Source organism: Cervus elaphus, chromosome 31, assembly GCF_910594005.1.
Source record: "Cervus elaphus chromosome 31, mCerEla1.1, whole genome shotgun sequence".
Classification (NCBI taxonomy): domain Eukaryota; kingdom Metazoa; phylum Chordata; class Mammalia; order Artiodactyla; family Cervidae; genus Cervus; species Cervus elaphus.
In genome coordinates, this window is record NC_057845.1 from 35,859,233 (window position 1) to 35,873,882 (window position 14,650).

The window sequence follows — 14,650 nt, forward strand, 5'->3', positions numbered from 1 at the left end:
CACACACACACACACACACGTGCTGTCACACACCCGTGTGTACACACACACACACACACCTGTGTTGTTACATCATTATCTACTAGAGAAGAAAATGGTAACCCACTGCAGTACTCTTGCCAGGGACAGAGGAGCCTGGTGGGCTACAGTCCATGGGGTCACAAAAGAGTCTTAGCGACTAAACAACAACTCTTTATTTGTTTTTCATGTGGTTTTTCTCATTATAATGTCATTACAATGGGCCTTGTTATTGAAGTAGCTGGTAGGGATATACAGATCTCTTGTAAAGTTGGCTCCCCTTTCATGTTCACATAATACACCATAATTCTGCATATTTTTTTTGATTATCTACCAGGTCATATAAATCTGCACACTCATCTCTAAATTAACTGCTGTAACATATTTTATGTCTACTAAAAACCTTGTATCTCTCCCTCCTTCAATAAAATAAGTGCTCTACTAATTAGAACCATCTACTCAATGTAATGATGCAGTTTCTACCTCATTATACCTAGTGCAAATTTACCATTTCCTTGTTTCACCATGTTATAATAGATATGTATGCAAAGTACACTACTTTGATAGTACAGATGAATCACCTATATAATTGTCTGGAGAGAAGGCAGGGAGTTGTTAGGCTAAGTTCCTAGGTAAAATCTTATAAATAGGTCTGAGGAAGCAAAAGATCCAAACAGCTTTATGCACACAGTAGTTTTAAGATGTGTAGGAAATGCTGCAATTCGTGTGCATGGAATTTGGTAACAGGTATGTGTATAAAAGTAGTTTTGGGTCAGACATAAAGGTTGTTATGTCAAAATAAGGAATTTGAATTTCCTTCTCTTCATCAGTGGTCTCAAATACCTAAATAGAATAGGAAAGGAATATAAGTAATAAGTCAAGTAGGCAGTGTGTTGAGGAAATGGGAGGTAGATGGAAACTGGCAAATTGGAAAAAAGTCCACGCCCTGACTAAAGGTAATACCTGCTCAGCTTATTTTGCTGTGGGGAGATAAAGGGGTTTCCGTGTTTAAGAGCTCAGAGAAATCTATATTTAATCTGAAATATCAGTTTTTAAACATTGGAAACTGACTAAAATATTTTAAAATAATACTTTATCCATATATAAAACAAATGTGTCAGCTGGAGGTCTTTGTTTTAGATGATACAATCTACACAGCAATTGGTAAGTTTAAGTAATTAGATCATTCTGTGTTTCAGGAAGATAACAATGGCAGCTATGTTGAACATGGTAAAGTGCAATAGCAAGACAAGAGATAGGGTCTGTTAGAAATTTAAAGATGAGACAGATGTGAATTAATGCTTTATTAATAGGGATAGAGAAGACTCCAGAAATACATTGATGGTGCTATTTTATACTGACTTATTGATGGTAAAATAAATGCTTAATGGTTGATAATGAAAAATAATTCTCCTTTTCATCCCTGACCTCTAGTTTCTGCTTCCCCTTTGTAAGGCAATTGTTTTTTACCAGTTTGTTGCTATCACTGGTAGTCTGGTATTTTGCACTGGTATACATGTGTCCTTTATGCGCTCCTTTGCTTTGCACCAGTAATGATGTAATGAATAGATTTCTCCATCTTTGCTTAACAGTATATCCTGGAATTTTTTCCCCTTATCTGTTCATACAGATGTAGACATATTCTCACTAATATTCTCATTAATGTTTATATTTCATTTTATGGACATATTATAATTAATTTACCCAGTCCCCTGTGGTAGACATTGAGTATGTTTCCATTCTTTTACTACTACAAACCATCTGTGGATACATATCCATATATATGTATGTTTCTGAACTTGTGTATTATCTGGAGGATTAAATTCTTTTAACTGGAAATGGTAAGTGTAATGGTATATGTGCATTTTAAACTTTGACAATTACTGTGCTGTCTTTAAATGAAGTAGTGCCACTTATAAGCCCCCCAACTAGATATCAGAGCCTATTTCTGTACTTCAGAGCCATCATATGATATTTCAATGTTTTTATTTTTGTAAATTTGATAGGAAAGATGAAATTTCATCTTAATAATTTCACTTAGTTACAGTAGGGAATCTTTTCATATTTGAAAAAAATCCACTTGAATTTCTTTTCTGTAGTCTTCTTCCTAGTTTTCTACTAGGTTGTTAAAAAAAAATTGTATAAGCTTTTTAATTAAGGAAATCAGCAAAGATTCTTAGTGTATTATTTTGTTTTTGACTGCTTTTATGTGGTTTTGTTCTGTTGACATTTAAAACTAATAAGTAGTCAAATTTATAAATAAATATAGCAATTTATGGAATATGGTTACTATGCTATATTTAGAAAGGTCTTTGTAACTATTGTGTAATATCTAGGTCTTTTATATAATTAAAAAATTCTGTTACATTCTTCATTTGCATTAAAAATTGTCTTTATTACAATTTACTTTGAATAAAGGCAAAAATAAAAAGAAAATAACACACATTGGCAAGGAACTGGAGAAAAGGGAACCTTTGTACACTGTTAGTGGGAATGTAGATTGGTGCATTCTGGAGGTTCCTTGGGAAATTAAAAATGGAACTGTTATACAATCCAGCATAATAATAATACTTGGGTATTTATCCAAAGAAAATAATTCAAAAAGATATATGCACCAATTGTTTATTGCAGCATTGTTCATAGTAGTCAATATATGGACAGCCTAAGTGTCCATCAGTGGATTAGTGGATAAAATAGATGTGGTATGTGTATATATATGTGTGTGTATATATACACACACAATAAATAGTATTCAGCCATTAAAAACTGCAGTATTGCCATTTGTGACAACACGAATGAACCTGAAGGGTATTTTGCTCAGTGAAATAAGTCAGATAAAGACTGCATGAGCTCACCTATATGTTGAATATTTTAAGCCAAAAGAAACAAGAAAACCCCCAAATAACAAGCTCATAGATACAAGCAGATTAGTGGTTGCCAGAGGTGGACAGTGAGGGTTAGGCATAATGGGCGAAGAGAGTCAAAAGGTACAAACTTCAGTTACAAAAGAAATCATAGGGATGTGATTACACAGCATGGTGACCACAGTTAATAACACTGTATTGTATACTTGAGAGCTGCTAAGAGAGTAGATCTTAAAAGTTCTTTCAGAAGAAAATAATTGTAACTATGTGTGGTTATAGATGTTAATTAAACTTATTGTGATCACTTCACATGTACAAATGTTGAATCACTGTGTTGTACACCTGAAACTAATTTATTATTGTGTGACAATTATGCCTCAAAAAGGGGAGCCAAAAGTGTTTAAAAAATATTCAGGTATTCCTAATTGAGTCTTCTAGAATGATAAAATTTAAAAAAAAAATAGGGTTTTGTCACTTGTGCTATTTTAGGATTACTAAATATTAAATAATTTTTAATAGTTTTCCATGCTCATGATTAGGAAATAAGTCATATTTCTTCCTGTGTGAACTCATGAATTGTTAAAGGCACATAAAGTACTTAGTAACAGTATTTTCCAAATAACTCATTTAAAAAGGAGGACTCACAGAGTTCGGACAGTTTATCATAAATGGGATAATCAAGATCGGCCTAGGATTTGAGGACTGGTGTGTTACTTTTTAGCTATAGAATTGGTGATTTTGTTGTAATACAAATGTTGACTGAGAGTTTCATTGTGACTCTAACTTTTTTTGTGTATATATTTTATATTTTGTGTCAGTTTTACCCACCCCTTATATCCCACTGGCTTCCCTAGTGGCTTATATGGCAAAGAGTCCATGTGTGATGCAGGAGACCTGGGTTTAACCCCTGGGTTGGGGAAGAGCCCCTGGAGAAGGAAATGACAACCCACTCCAGGATTCTTGTCTGAAGAATCCATGGACAGAGGAGCCTGGAAGGCTACAATCCATGGAGTTGCAGAGTCAGACATGACTGAGCGACTAACCACTATATCCCTCTGAAAAAAAAAAATTAGATTTTGCATTTTCTCTGGGGTCTGTTGTACTGGGGTCAAGTGGGACTATGATTTTTTAATCATTTCGATATATGTAGCCATATTTTTGCGACCTGGTATATCACTGCATTTTTTTCCCCGTGGTTGCAAAACAGGAGACCTGAGTTTGATCCCTGGGTTGGGAAGATCCTCTGGCGAAGGGAATGACAACCCACTCCAGTATTCTTGCCTAGAGAGGATCCTGGCAGGCTGCAGTCCATGGGGTCACAGAGAATTGGACACGATTGAGTGACTAACACTACTCCTATTACTAGACTCAAGTAATTGTATTGATATAGAACTTCAGAAGAGCTGACTCATTTGAAAAGACCCTGATGCTGGGAAAGATTGAGGGCAGGAGGAGAAGGGGGACGACAGAGGATGAGATGGTTGGATGGCATCACTGACTCAATGGACATGTGTTTGGGTGGACTCCAGGAGTTGGTGATGGACAGGGAGGCCTGGCGTGCTGCGGTTCATAGGGTCACAAAGAGTCGGACACGACTGAGCGACTGAAATGAACTGATATTTCTTTTTATTATAATTTTACCAAAAACATAACATGAATCCTAAATGATTAATGGGCTTCCCTTGTAGCTCAACTGGTAAAGAATCCGCCTGCAGTGCGGGAGAGACCTGGGTTCAATCCCTGGGTTGGGAAGATCCCCTACAGAAGGGAAAAGCTACCCACTCCAGTATTCTGGCCTGGAGAATTCCATGGACTATGTGTAGTCCATGGGGTTGCAAAGACTCGTACGCGACTGAGTGACTTTAACGTCACCTCACTTCAAATGATTAATACAGTTTTTCAAAGCCAACTATTTTAAAGCTAAATATCTGGTATTATGTAACTGTTATTTCTTGACAATCTTTTAAATTGGGGCAAAAAAAATCAATCCATTCACTTATTCTTTCTAGGAGTTTCTTTGAGTTGCTGCTGTTCTTTGGAAGAGATGAATTTTATGAAGAACCCTTAAAGGATATTCTTGGATCTTTCCAGGTAAAACAGTTTATTAACTTCATTTTAATATACCTTTGAAACAGGCCCTTATGCTCCCCCTGAAAATAGTATATTGATTATAAGCTTCTAGATTTCCTAACATGGCAATGCTTAAGATTCTGTTATACTGGCAGAAAAGAAAGTTCTTAAAGGTAACTTTTAGCTGTATTTCTAAGCAGTTTATACATTAGATTTTAATTCCTTATTTGCTAGACTGGAGCCTGCTGCCACCACCCCCTGTAGCTTCCCAAGCACATCCTTTTATTGCTAGCATGCTTTTTATTGCTAAAGGCTTTCATTGCAAAACCCCATGCAGAACTTAGCCATAGAAAAAGCAGTCTTTTTGCTTAGACTAGAAGCAGGCTGTCTGTCCCCATGCCACTTTTTCCCTTGGCTATTTTCTGATTTTCTCATCTATTTCCTTAATAGCCTTCCCAAGAGAGGAGGCAGGTTTTTTTTCTTTTTGTTTTTGCATACACTCTATGAATGAAGAGTAAATCTAGAAGGGGATGACTAAAGATCTAAGATGTCACCTGTAGATACAAGATCATATGTTTTTTTTACCATTTTGTTGGAAAGCAGTATATAGTACTGTGGCTTACTACACAGGCAGTGTCTCATTGCCCTTTTTGGGGGTGGAATAAAGGAAGATGTGGGGCTTCCCAGGTGGCGCACTGGTAAAGAATCCTCCTGCTAATGCAGGAGACACAGGTTTGATCCCTGAATTGGGAAGATCCCCTGGAGAAGGAAATGGCAAGCCACTCCAGTATTCTTGCCTGGGAAATCCAATGGTCAGAGAAGCCTGGTGGGCTACATACAGCCCATGGGGTTGCAGAGTTGGACACAACTGAGTGACTGAGCACACACACATAAAGGAAGATGGACTTTGAGCTCCCCCTAGGGGTATAATTGTTCAGACAACATATTGCATTCTACTTTGAGGAAGGAAATCATCAGAGTCACAGAGAAGTTGTGCAGTGCTTTCTCTTCCCTATAGTTTTTACTTCATGTTTACTTAAAGAGTTTTAGATTGAGTTAAAACAGATTTTTATGATTGATCATTCTGGTACATACATAAAATAGGAAGTGAAGTGAAAGTCGCTCAGTTGTGTCCGACTCTTTGCGACCCCTTTGACATATAGTCCATGGAATTCTCCAGGCCAGGATGCTGGAGTGGGTAGCCTTTCCCTTCTCCAGAGGATCTTCCCAACCCAGGAATCAAACCCAGGTGTCCCGCATTGCAGGTGGATTCTTTCCCAGCTGAGGCACAAGGGAAGCCCAAGAATACTGGAGTGGGTGGCCTATCCCTTCTCCAGCAGGTCTTCGCGACCCAGGAACCGAACCGGGGTCTCCTGCATTGCAGGCAGATTCTTTACCAACTGAGCTATCAGGGAAGTCCTAAAATAGGAAAACTATAAGCAAACTTAATTGGCTAAGGTATATCTAAAACTTCTTCACACTCAGAATCTGACTCTAGAATTGCTTTTCCTCTCCAGTCATCAGTGTCTGTTTTTCTACACTATTTTGTGTTCAGTGGCATCGAAAGTGTTGGTGATGTAGCATTTCCTAAAATAATTAATAAAAGAACTAAAAGTCATTTGTACTGGGTTTTTAAAAGCTTAAAACGACTTAAAATAAGTTCCTGTTTAACTAGTCACCTTTTGACTCCTGCTTCAGGGGTATTAAGTTAGATTAATTATCCTAAATGTTACCTATACCATCACCAGTAAACCGTTTGGCAAGGTTTCATGCTGTCTTTAATGTCCTTGCATTCAGAATGACAACTACATCATAACCATTACCAGGCTGACATGGATTCAGATAGTATTGTAAAACAATCTGATTTCAGTGTTATAAAAATATGAAAAAAACACACCTTAGAATCAGTTACATTATATTGAACTTTCTATTGTATCCATCCTTACATTCAGCAAAAGAGGTAAAAACGCCTGTTCTCATGGAAATTGCATTCTAGCTAGAGTCTATATTCAGGTATTTTAAAATAATTTTCCATTCCATTTTTCCTTTGACACTTGTGTCCTTAGCAATCTGTTCTTGAATTTTTGCTTCAGTAAATATTTATTTAGGTCCCACTGTGTGCTATGCACTAAGTGCTGTAAAAAAACCATAATAAGCAAAACCAGAAAAGTCTTGCTATTGTGGACTTTAATTCTAGTTTAGAGACAGAAAGACAGGAAGTCAAACCTTTGTAAATTGCAAGTATTTTAGAAAGTGACAAATGACTTCAGTGGGAAATACTGAAGTGTTTTTAGAGTTGATGAGAGACAGTATTTGACTTCTGTTTTAAATGTGTGAAATCATAATATTTGTGAAGGGTATATCCTTTTTTCGCTTTGTCAACAGAGTTTCCATTCAGTTATCTAAATAATTAATTCCTCAATAGAGAGAGTTCCTCAACCTCGATAGGTTTGCACTGTTTTCTATTTCCTTAACAAATTCTAAAACCCACCCCTTCTCCTGTTTGTTTTCAACCCCTGCATTTCTGCTACTTGTGATATTGTGGCCGATTCCTACTCTAAATTTTCCTAAGCCTCTAATTCCTGCCTCTTTGGAGAAATTTCAACTTTTGTTTCCATTTTAGCTTTATCTGTAGAATAGTCTTCATTTTCTAACTGAACCACTGTTGCTGGTGCTTCCCCAGCCATGTGCCCTAAGGGACTCAAGAAAGGCCAACATGTAGTCCATCGTGTATACTTTTTTAAAACCTCACATTTGTAAGCTTGTGAATTCTCCAGGCTGTAGACCAACCTTTGATAATCCAATGATAAACCCAATGTCCCCTTTTGAATTTTTTTTTTTAGTACTTTCTACTATTGCAAGCCCTAGTTCCCAAGTGGTACATTTCTATCCATCTTTCATACAGATTCATACCAGCTAAGATCATGCTCTTTCTTCTCTACAAGAAGTAGGACAAACACAGTGCTGCTCATACTTCAGTGTACATAAAGATCACATGGAAATTTCAGTAAAATCCAAGTTAACGATTCAGTAGTTCTGGTTTGGGACCTGAGAATCTGCATTTCTAACAAGCTCTGAGGTGATACTGATGGTGCTGATCCCTAGATCACACTTTGAATTAGCAAGGTTCTAACATTCTTGGCAGATGTGAGTTAATTGTTCATTCTCTTCCCCACCCACTTCCTTCCCATTTCCCGATTTGCTGCTCTGTCATCTTGGGCGAGTTACATAATTTCGGTGTCAGTTTCATTGTTTGTAAAGTGGGAACAGTAATTGTATTTGCTGCATAGGGTCCTTCGTTTGGCATTGTTCTTTAAAAAAATGACCAGGTTTAAGGCCTAAGAGAGGCCTATAGCCTGTCTGGTGAAGTATGTGAACTCATTAAGTCATTTTATTCGGATTTCTGTTTTTCGCGATGAAATCAAAACCTACCTCTTAAACTCATTCTTTTCTTCTGTGAATTTCAGATTTCCTAAACCTTGAGTTGTTTAGGTAGAAATTACTTATTCTTCTTATCCATTGACTATATTTTTCTCTGTGCTTTATTCCAAGAGGAAACTTCATTCTTAGAGCAAGATGTTCCATATACAGATTGTCCCCAACTTACAGTGGTTCAGCTTAGGATTTTTCAGCTTTACGATGGTGTGAAAGCATACCATTCAGTAGAAAGTGTATTTCACATTTTGAAATATGGTGCTGATGATGCTGGGCAGCGGCAGCAGCTCCCAGTAGCTCCATTTGGCCATGCCATGATGAGAGTAGACAACCAGTACACTTAAAACCATTCTGTACCCAGACAACCATTCTGTTTTTCACTTTCAATATAATCAATAAATTACATGAGGTATTCATTACATTTTACTATAAAATAGGCTTTGTGATAGATGACTTTTCCCAACTACAAGCCCAGTATAAGTGTTCTGAGCATTTTTAAGGCAGGCTTGGCTAAGCTATGATGTTTGGGAGGTTAGATGTATTAAATGCATTTTTGACTTACGGTATTTTCATCTTACAGTGGTTTATTGGGCCTTAACCCCCATGTAAGTTGAGGAGGATCTGTGCTGGCTCCTAAAAGCTTGCTTTCTTGGTACTTGGCTTCTGGTAATTATTCTTTACGTCAACATAAGAAGATGACACATTTCTCGTGTGATGCACCAACTTCATTATTATTATTTTTAATCTGTTCGTTGGTGAGCTTTCCATAGGCTTGTAATTGAATTCATACACTTGGTCTCCAAAATCCGTTATTTTAATTAAATAGACTCCCAATGAAATGACAAAAATAATGTAAAATTTGGAAAAAAATTCCTTGTGAATGCTATAAAATAGGCAGTTGATTGACTGAATGTGATCAAATAGGGAAATGAGAGACGGAGATAAAAGAGAGGAACTGTCCAGTGCTATCCAGTAATACGTGGCTCTCCCCACCAGCTTGTGACAGTAGAGGCCAGAGGAGATAGCAAATAGTGGGGCCTTTGGTATGTGGCCAGTCTCATTCTGGTTGGTGCTTCCTGAAAATACCCTAGGTGTGCAGCAGAACCAACAGAACAGAGATTGTGATGTGACTGTTAAACCTACATTAAAAATGGCATGTATGGCTCTGCATGAGAGCATTCCTTTCATTGAGAGAATGATGGTATGACCCAAACTAAATGCAGCCTGTCCCAATACCCAGAGGCAAGAGAGTTTTCTGAATAGCTCAGCTGTACAGGTCCAGCTGTAGCTTCCTTATGATTTACTGCCTCACAGGCCATTACTCTTAACAAATCATACTTAGGAACTTTTACCTTCTCTTTGGACTTGAAAAATTTGGCAGAGACTTCTTTATCCATTAGTAAAACAGCTCTTTGTTGTAAATACTGGAGGCAGAGATGAATAATGAGACTATATAACATGAATTACCATCAGTTACAGGGTAAGATAAAAGGTGGTTTTTGTTTGTTTGTTTGTTTGTTTTAAGGATCAGTTATGTTCTTGCTGTGGTTGAGTCTCAAGTATCTTCCATGAAACTGAAGTGAAATTTAAAAGAAAGGACAACCTCAAGAATGTATGGAAGTAAAATACTGTATGGAGAGGAAACCACTAAATTAAAAGTATAGTGAAGGCTATCAACAGCAGATTAGCTCTAAGAAAAACCAAACCAGTGAAGTAAATAATTTTTAAAAATTAATTTTCAATTCATAGTTACATACAGCCATATCTTATTACAGTCTTTGATTTTAGGATAAAAAAAGCTCCTACAGATGCAGGGCTCATAGAAAAACTAGGATTCTCACAAAGGAATAAAATCAGGTCTGCAGTGAACTTCTTCATTGTAACAAATGCCAGAACAAATAATATCTGGAGTTTTTAAAGGGAGAAAATATTATTTAATAATACAGATGCCAAGCCCTATAGTTTATGAGAGAGGGCAACAGAAATAAATAGTCCAGATACTTAGAAGACAAACCAGCTACATCTCTTATCAGGAAAACAAAAGAAAGAAACCAGCTGATTTAGAAGTGATCAAAGTAAAGAATTTACACAGAGTGGTTACAGGAAAAAAAAAAATAGGACTGATCTGAAGAAATAAGTAAAAGTAAGCACACTTATTGTTAATATGTTGTTATGAAAATCCTATTAATATCAGAAATGATTCTGAAAAAAGAAACTATAAGTTTTAAATAAAAGTACACACACAATAATCAACAACTAAGATCTCAGATTATAGTACTGATTGGATGGAAGTAAGGAAAGGAAGGAGGAATCAAGTATATTCTTGGGCATTTAAGCTGAAGTAACGATGTATGTGCTAAGTGACTTCAGTCCTGTCCAACTCTTTGCAACCCTGTGGACCATAGCCCACCAGGCTTCTCTGTCCATGGGATTCTCCAGGCAAGAATAATGGAATGGGTTGCCGTTTCCTTCTTTGAAATAACCACGTAGAGTAGTGCTATTCACTAACTGAGCATTGATCCTATGGGGAAGAGGAGGATCTAGAATGAAGGTAAGTTCCATTCTAGACACAAGAGTTTTAAAGATCTTTGGAATATCCAAGTACTAATGAGGCCCAAAAGCAGAGACATTACTTTACCAACAAAGGTCCATGTAGTCAAAGCTGTGGTTTTTCCAGTAGTCATATAGGGATGTGAGAGGTGGACCATAAAGCTAGTGCCAAAGAATTGATGCTTTTGAACTGTAGTGTTGGAGAAGACTCTTGAGAGTCCCTTGGACTGCGAGGAGATCCAACTAGTCAGTCCTAAAGGAAACACGTCCTGAATATTCTTTGGAAGGACTGATGCTGAAACTGAAGCTCCAGTACTTTGGCCAGCTGATGCCAAGAGCCAACTCATTGGAAAAGACCCTGGTCCTGAGAAAGATTGAAGGCAGGAGGAGAAGGTAAAAACAGAGGATGAGACAGTTGGATGGCATCACCAACTCAATGGACATGAGTTTGAGCAAGCTCGGGAGTTGGTGATGGACAGAGAAGCCTGGCATGCTGCAGTCCATTGGATTGTAAAGAGTTGGACACAACTGAACAATTGAACTGAACTGAATTGAACGATGCCCAGTAATGGTAGATTTATTGGTTTTTATGTGTATCTCCCTAATTTGTTTCTTTTTAAGTCAAGATCATGTGTCATTTTATTAATCAAGAGAAAAATAAATGTTATATAGATTTTTGTTCAATTGTTTAATTTGGGGAGGGGGAAGAGATTGACCCTGGAGTAGTCAACAAAATCCCAGCCTGTAATCTAAAAGCATTACGGCTAGAGCTCTGTCGAGATGCAGGGTTTCATGCCAGGGTCAGGAAGGTCCCCTGGAGGAGGAAACAGCAGCCCACTCTAGTATTCTTGTGTGGAGAATCACACGGACAGACGAGCCTCGCTGGCTACAGTCCACAGGATTATAAAGAGTCTGACACAACTGAGCGACTGAGCATAGAAGTTGGCCTTAGTTAAGATTTTTTTTTTCTTGGTACTCCACCCTATTTTTCCATCTGTTTGACCTTCTTTGTGTGAGTAGGGAAAGGAGGTGGAGGAAATAGGGGACAAAAACTCCCAAACAGGAGGAGGCCCAAGGCTATCTTACTGCAATAGCATCTTGAAGAGCAAAAAATAATCAGAAGTAAAAGAACCAGCCACAAGAGAGGAGTTTAAATAGCTTGTTATGTCCACCCTGTTTTACTAGGGCAAGTGTTGATTGATCTCCCCCAAGAAGTTAGAGGGGCTTCCCTGGTGGCTCAGATGGTAAAGCATCTGCCTGCAGTGCAGGAGACCAGGGTTCGATCCCTGGTTTAGGAAGATGCCCTGGAGAAGGGAATGGCAACCCACTCCAATATTCTTGCCTGGAGAATTCCATGAACAGAGGAGCCTGGTAGGCTACAGTGCATGGGGTCACAAAGAGTCGGACACGACTGAGCAACTGACACACACACAGAAAGAAGTGAGAGTATATATTCATCGTCTTCATAAGACCAGTGTGTCTCCCAGATTTTATTATTTTAGCTAATAGGAATATGTTTAGAACTACTGACATTTCACTAAAACCTTCTCAAAACCTGGATCATGTCCCCTCCCTAGACTACATGGAATAAATTTCCCAAATGATTTGGCAAATTTCTCATCTTGGTATTCAAAACGACCTTTGTAGCTCTGGTTAAAAGGTTTTTAAATATAATTCCAAGCAAGGCTTCAACAGTACGTGAACTGAGAAATTCCAGATGTATAAGTTGGATTTAGAAAAGGCAGAGGAACCAGAGATCAAATTGCCAACATCCGTTGAATCATAGAAAAAACAAGAGAATTCCCAAAAAACATCTACTTATGCTTCATTGACTACACTAAAGCCTTTCTCTGTGTGGATCACAACAAATTGTGGAAAATTCTTAAAGAGATGGAAATACCAGACCACCTTACCTGCCTCCTAAGTAAGCTATATGCAGGTCAAGAAGCAAGAGTTAGAACCGGACATGTAACAACAGACTGGTTCCAAATTGGGAAAGGAGTAGGTCAAGACTGTATATATAGTCACCCTGCTTATTTAACTTATATGCAGAGAACATCATGTGAAATGCTGGACTGGTGAAGCACAAGCTGAAATCAAGATTGTAGGGAGAAATATTAATAACCTCAGATGTGCAGATGACACCACCCTTATGGCACACAGTGAAGAGGAACTGAAGAGCCTCTTGATGAAAGTGAAAGAGGAGAGTGTAAAAGCTGGCTTAAAACTCAGCACTCAAATAACTAAGATTATAGCATCTGGTCCTATCACTTCATGGTAAATAGATGAGGAAACAATGGAAACAGGGAGAGACTTTATTTTCTTGGGCTCCAAAATCACTGCAGGCATAAAATTAAAAGACACTTGCTCCTTGAAAGAAAAGCTATGACAAACCTAGATAGCATATTAAAAAGCAGAGACATTGCTGACAAAGGTCCGTCTAGTCAAAGCTATGGTTTTTCCAGTAGTCATGTATGGATGTGAGAATTGGACCATAAAGTATGCTAAGTGCCGAAGAATTGATACTTTCTCAAACTGGTGTTGGAGAAGACCCCTGAGAGTCCCTTGGACTGCAAGGAGATCAAACCAGTCAATCCTAAAGGAAATCAACCCTGATTATTCATTGGAAGGCTTGATGCTGAAGCTCTAATATTTTGACCACCTGATGCAAAGAGCCAACTTATTGGAAAAGAACCTGATGTCGGAAAAGATTGAATGCAGGAGGAGAAGGAGATGACAGAGGACGAGATATTTGAATGGCATCACTGACTCCATGCAATGGACATGAGTTTGAGCAAACTCTGGGAGATGGTGAAGGATAGGGAAGCTTGGCATGCTGCAGTCCATGGGATTGCAACGAGTCAGACACAACTGAGCGACTGAACAACAAATATCAGCTTAAGAGCAAGGCATTCTGTGAGAAGCAGTTTCAAAATTTTGTTCCCATATTATCTGAACATATTAATACTTGAAGTAATATATATTTTCCCAGATAAAATATTTCTAAATAAATGATTAAACCAAAAACCTGAGAAATTTTATTCATTCATTCAACAATATTTATTGGAGCTTAAGTAACTTGTCAATTTGTAGCATAACCCATATTGTGACCTATTCTCTTGACTGACCTATTCACGGAGTCATATTTTATGTTTAGTTTGCCTGGTAACCTTAAGGTAGCTCAAGTAAATCTTGCAGCTACCTTAATTCTACTTCAGGGTCTATCTTACAGGTTAGAACTAACAATAGCACTTCTCTGATGGCCATATCATTTCATTACTTATTGTAAATTATTGATAGTTGGGTAGGTTGTGCTTTCATACTCAGCACACATAGAAATATATTTCTTTGTAATCTTCAGACTTTCTATGTAAAAATAATTTTAAACTAAATTAGAAGTAAATGTTTCTTAATAAGATATCCAGAAATTAAATTTTCTGTCTTTAAATTGAAAGTGCTGTGCTGTGCTGTGCTGTGTGTAGTTGCTTGGTCATGTCCTACTCTTTGTGACCCCATGGACTATATATAGCCGCCAGGTTCCTATGTTCATGAGGATTCTCTAGGCAAGAATACTGGGAGTGGGTTGCCATACCCTCCTCCAGAAGATCTTCCCAACCCAGGGATCAAACCCAGGTCTCCCATATTGCAGGTGGATTCTTTACCATCTGAGCCACAAGGGAAGCCCATTATCATGGCAACTACCAATTAATTCT

The 14,650-nt window shown here is 37.8% G+C and overlaps 1 protein-coding gene across 3 annotated transcripts in view; it reads left to right on the forward strand.

Annotated features, from left to right (window-relative positions):
- ZNF654 (zinc finger protein 654) overlaps positions 1–14,650 on the forward strand; it is an 88,576-nt gene that overhangs the window by 48,283 nt on the left and 25,643 nt on the right. For all 3 annotated transcript variants that reach the window (XM_043892836.1, XM_043892835.1, XM_043892837.1), the window contains one exon: positions 4,892–4,973. In XM_043892836.1, coding sequence (XP_043748771.1) covers positions 4,892–4,973 — 82 coding nt within the window. Of the gene's footprint in view, positions 1–4,891; positions 4,974–14,650 lie in introns of those variants that run through there.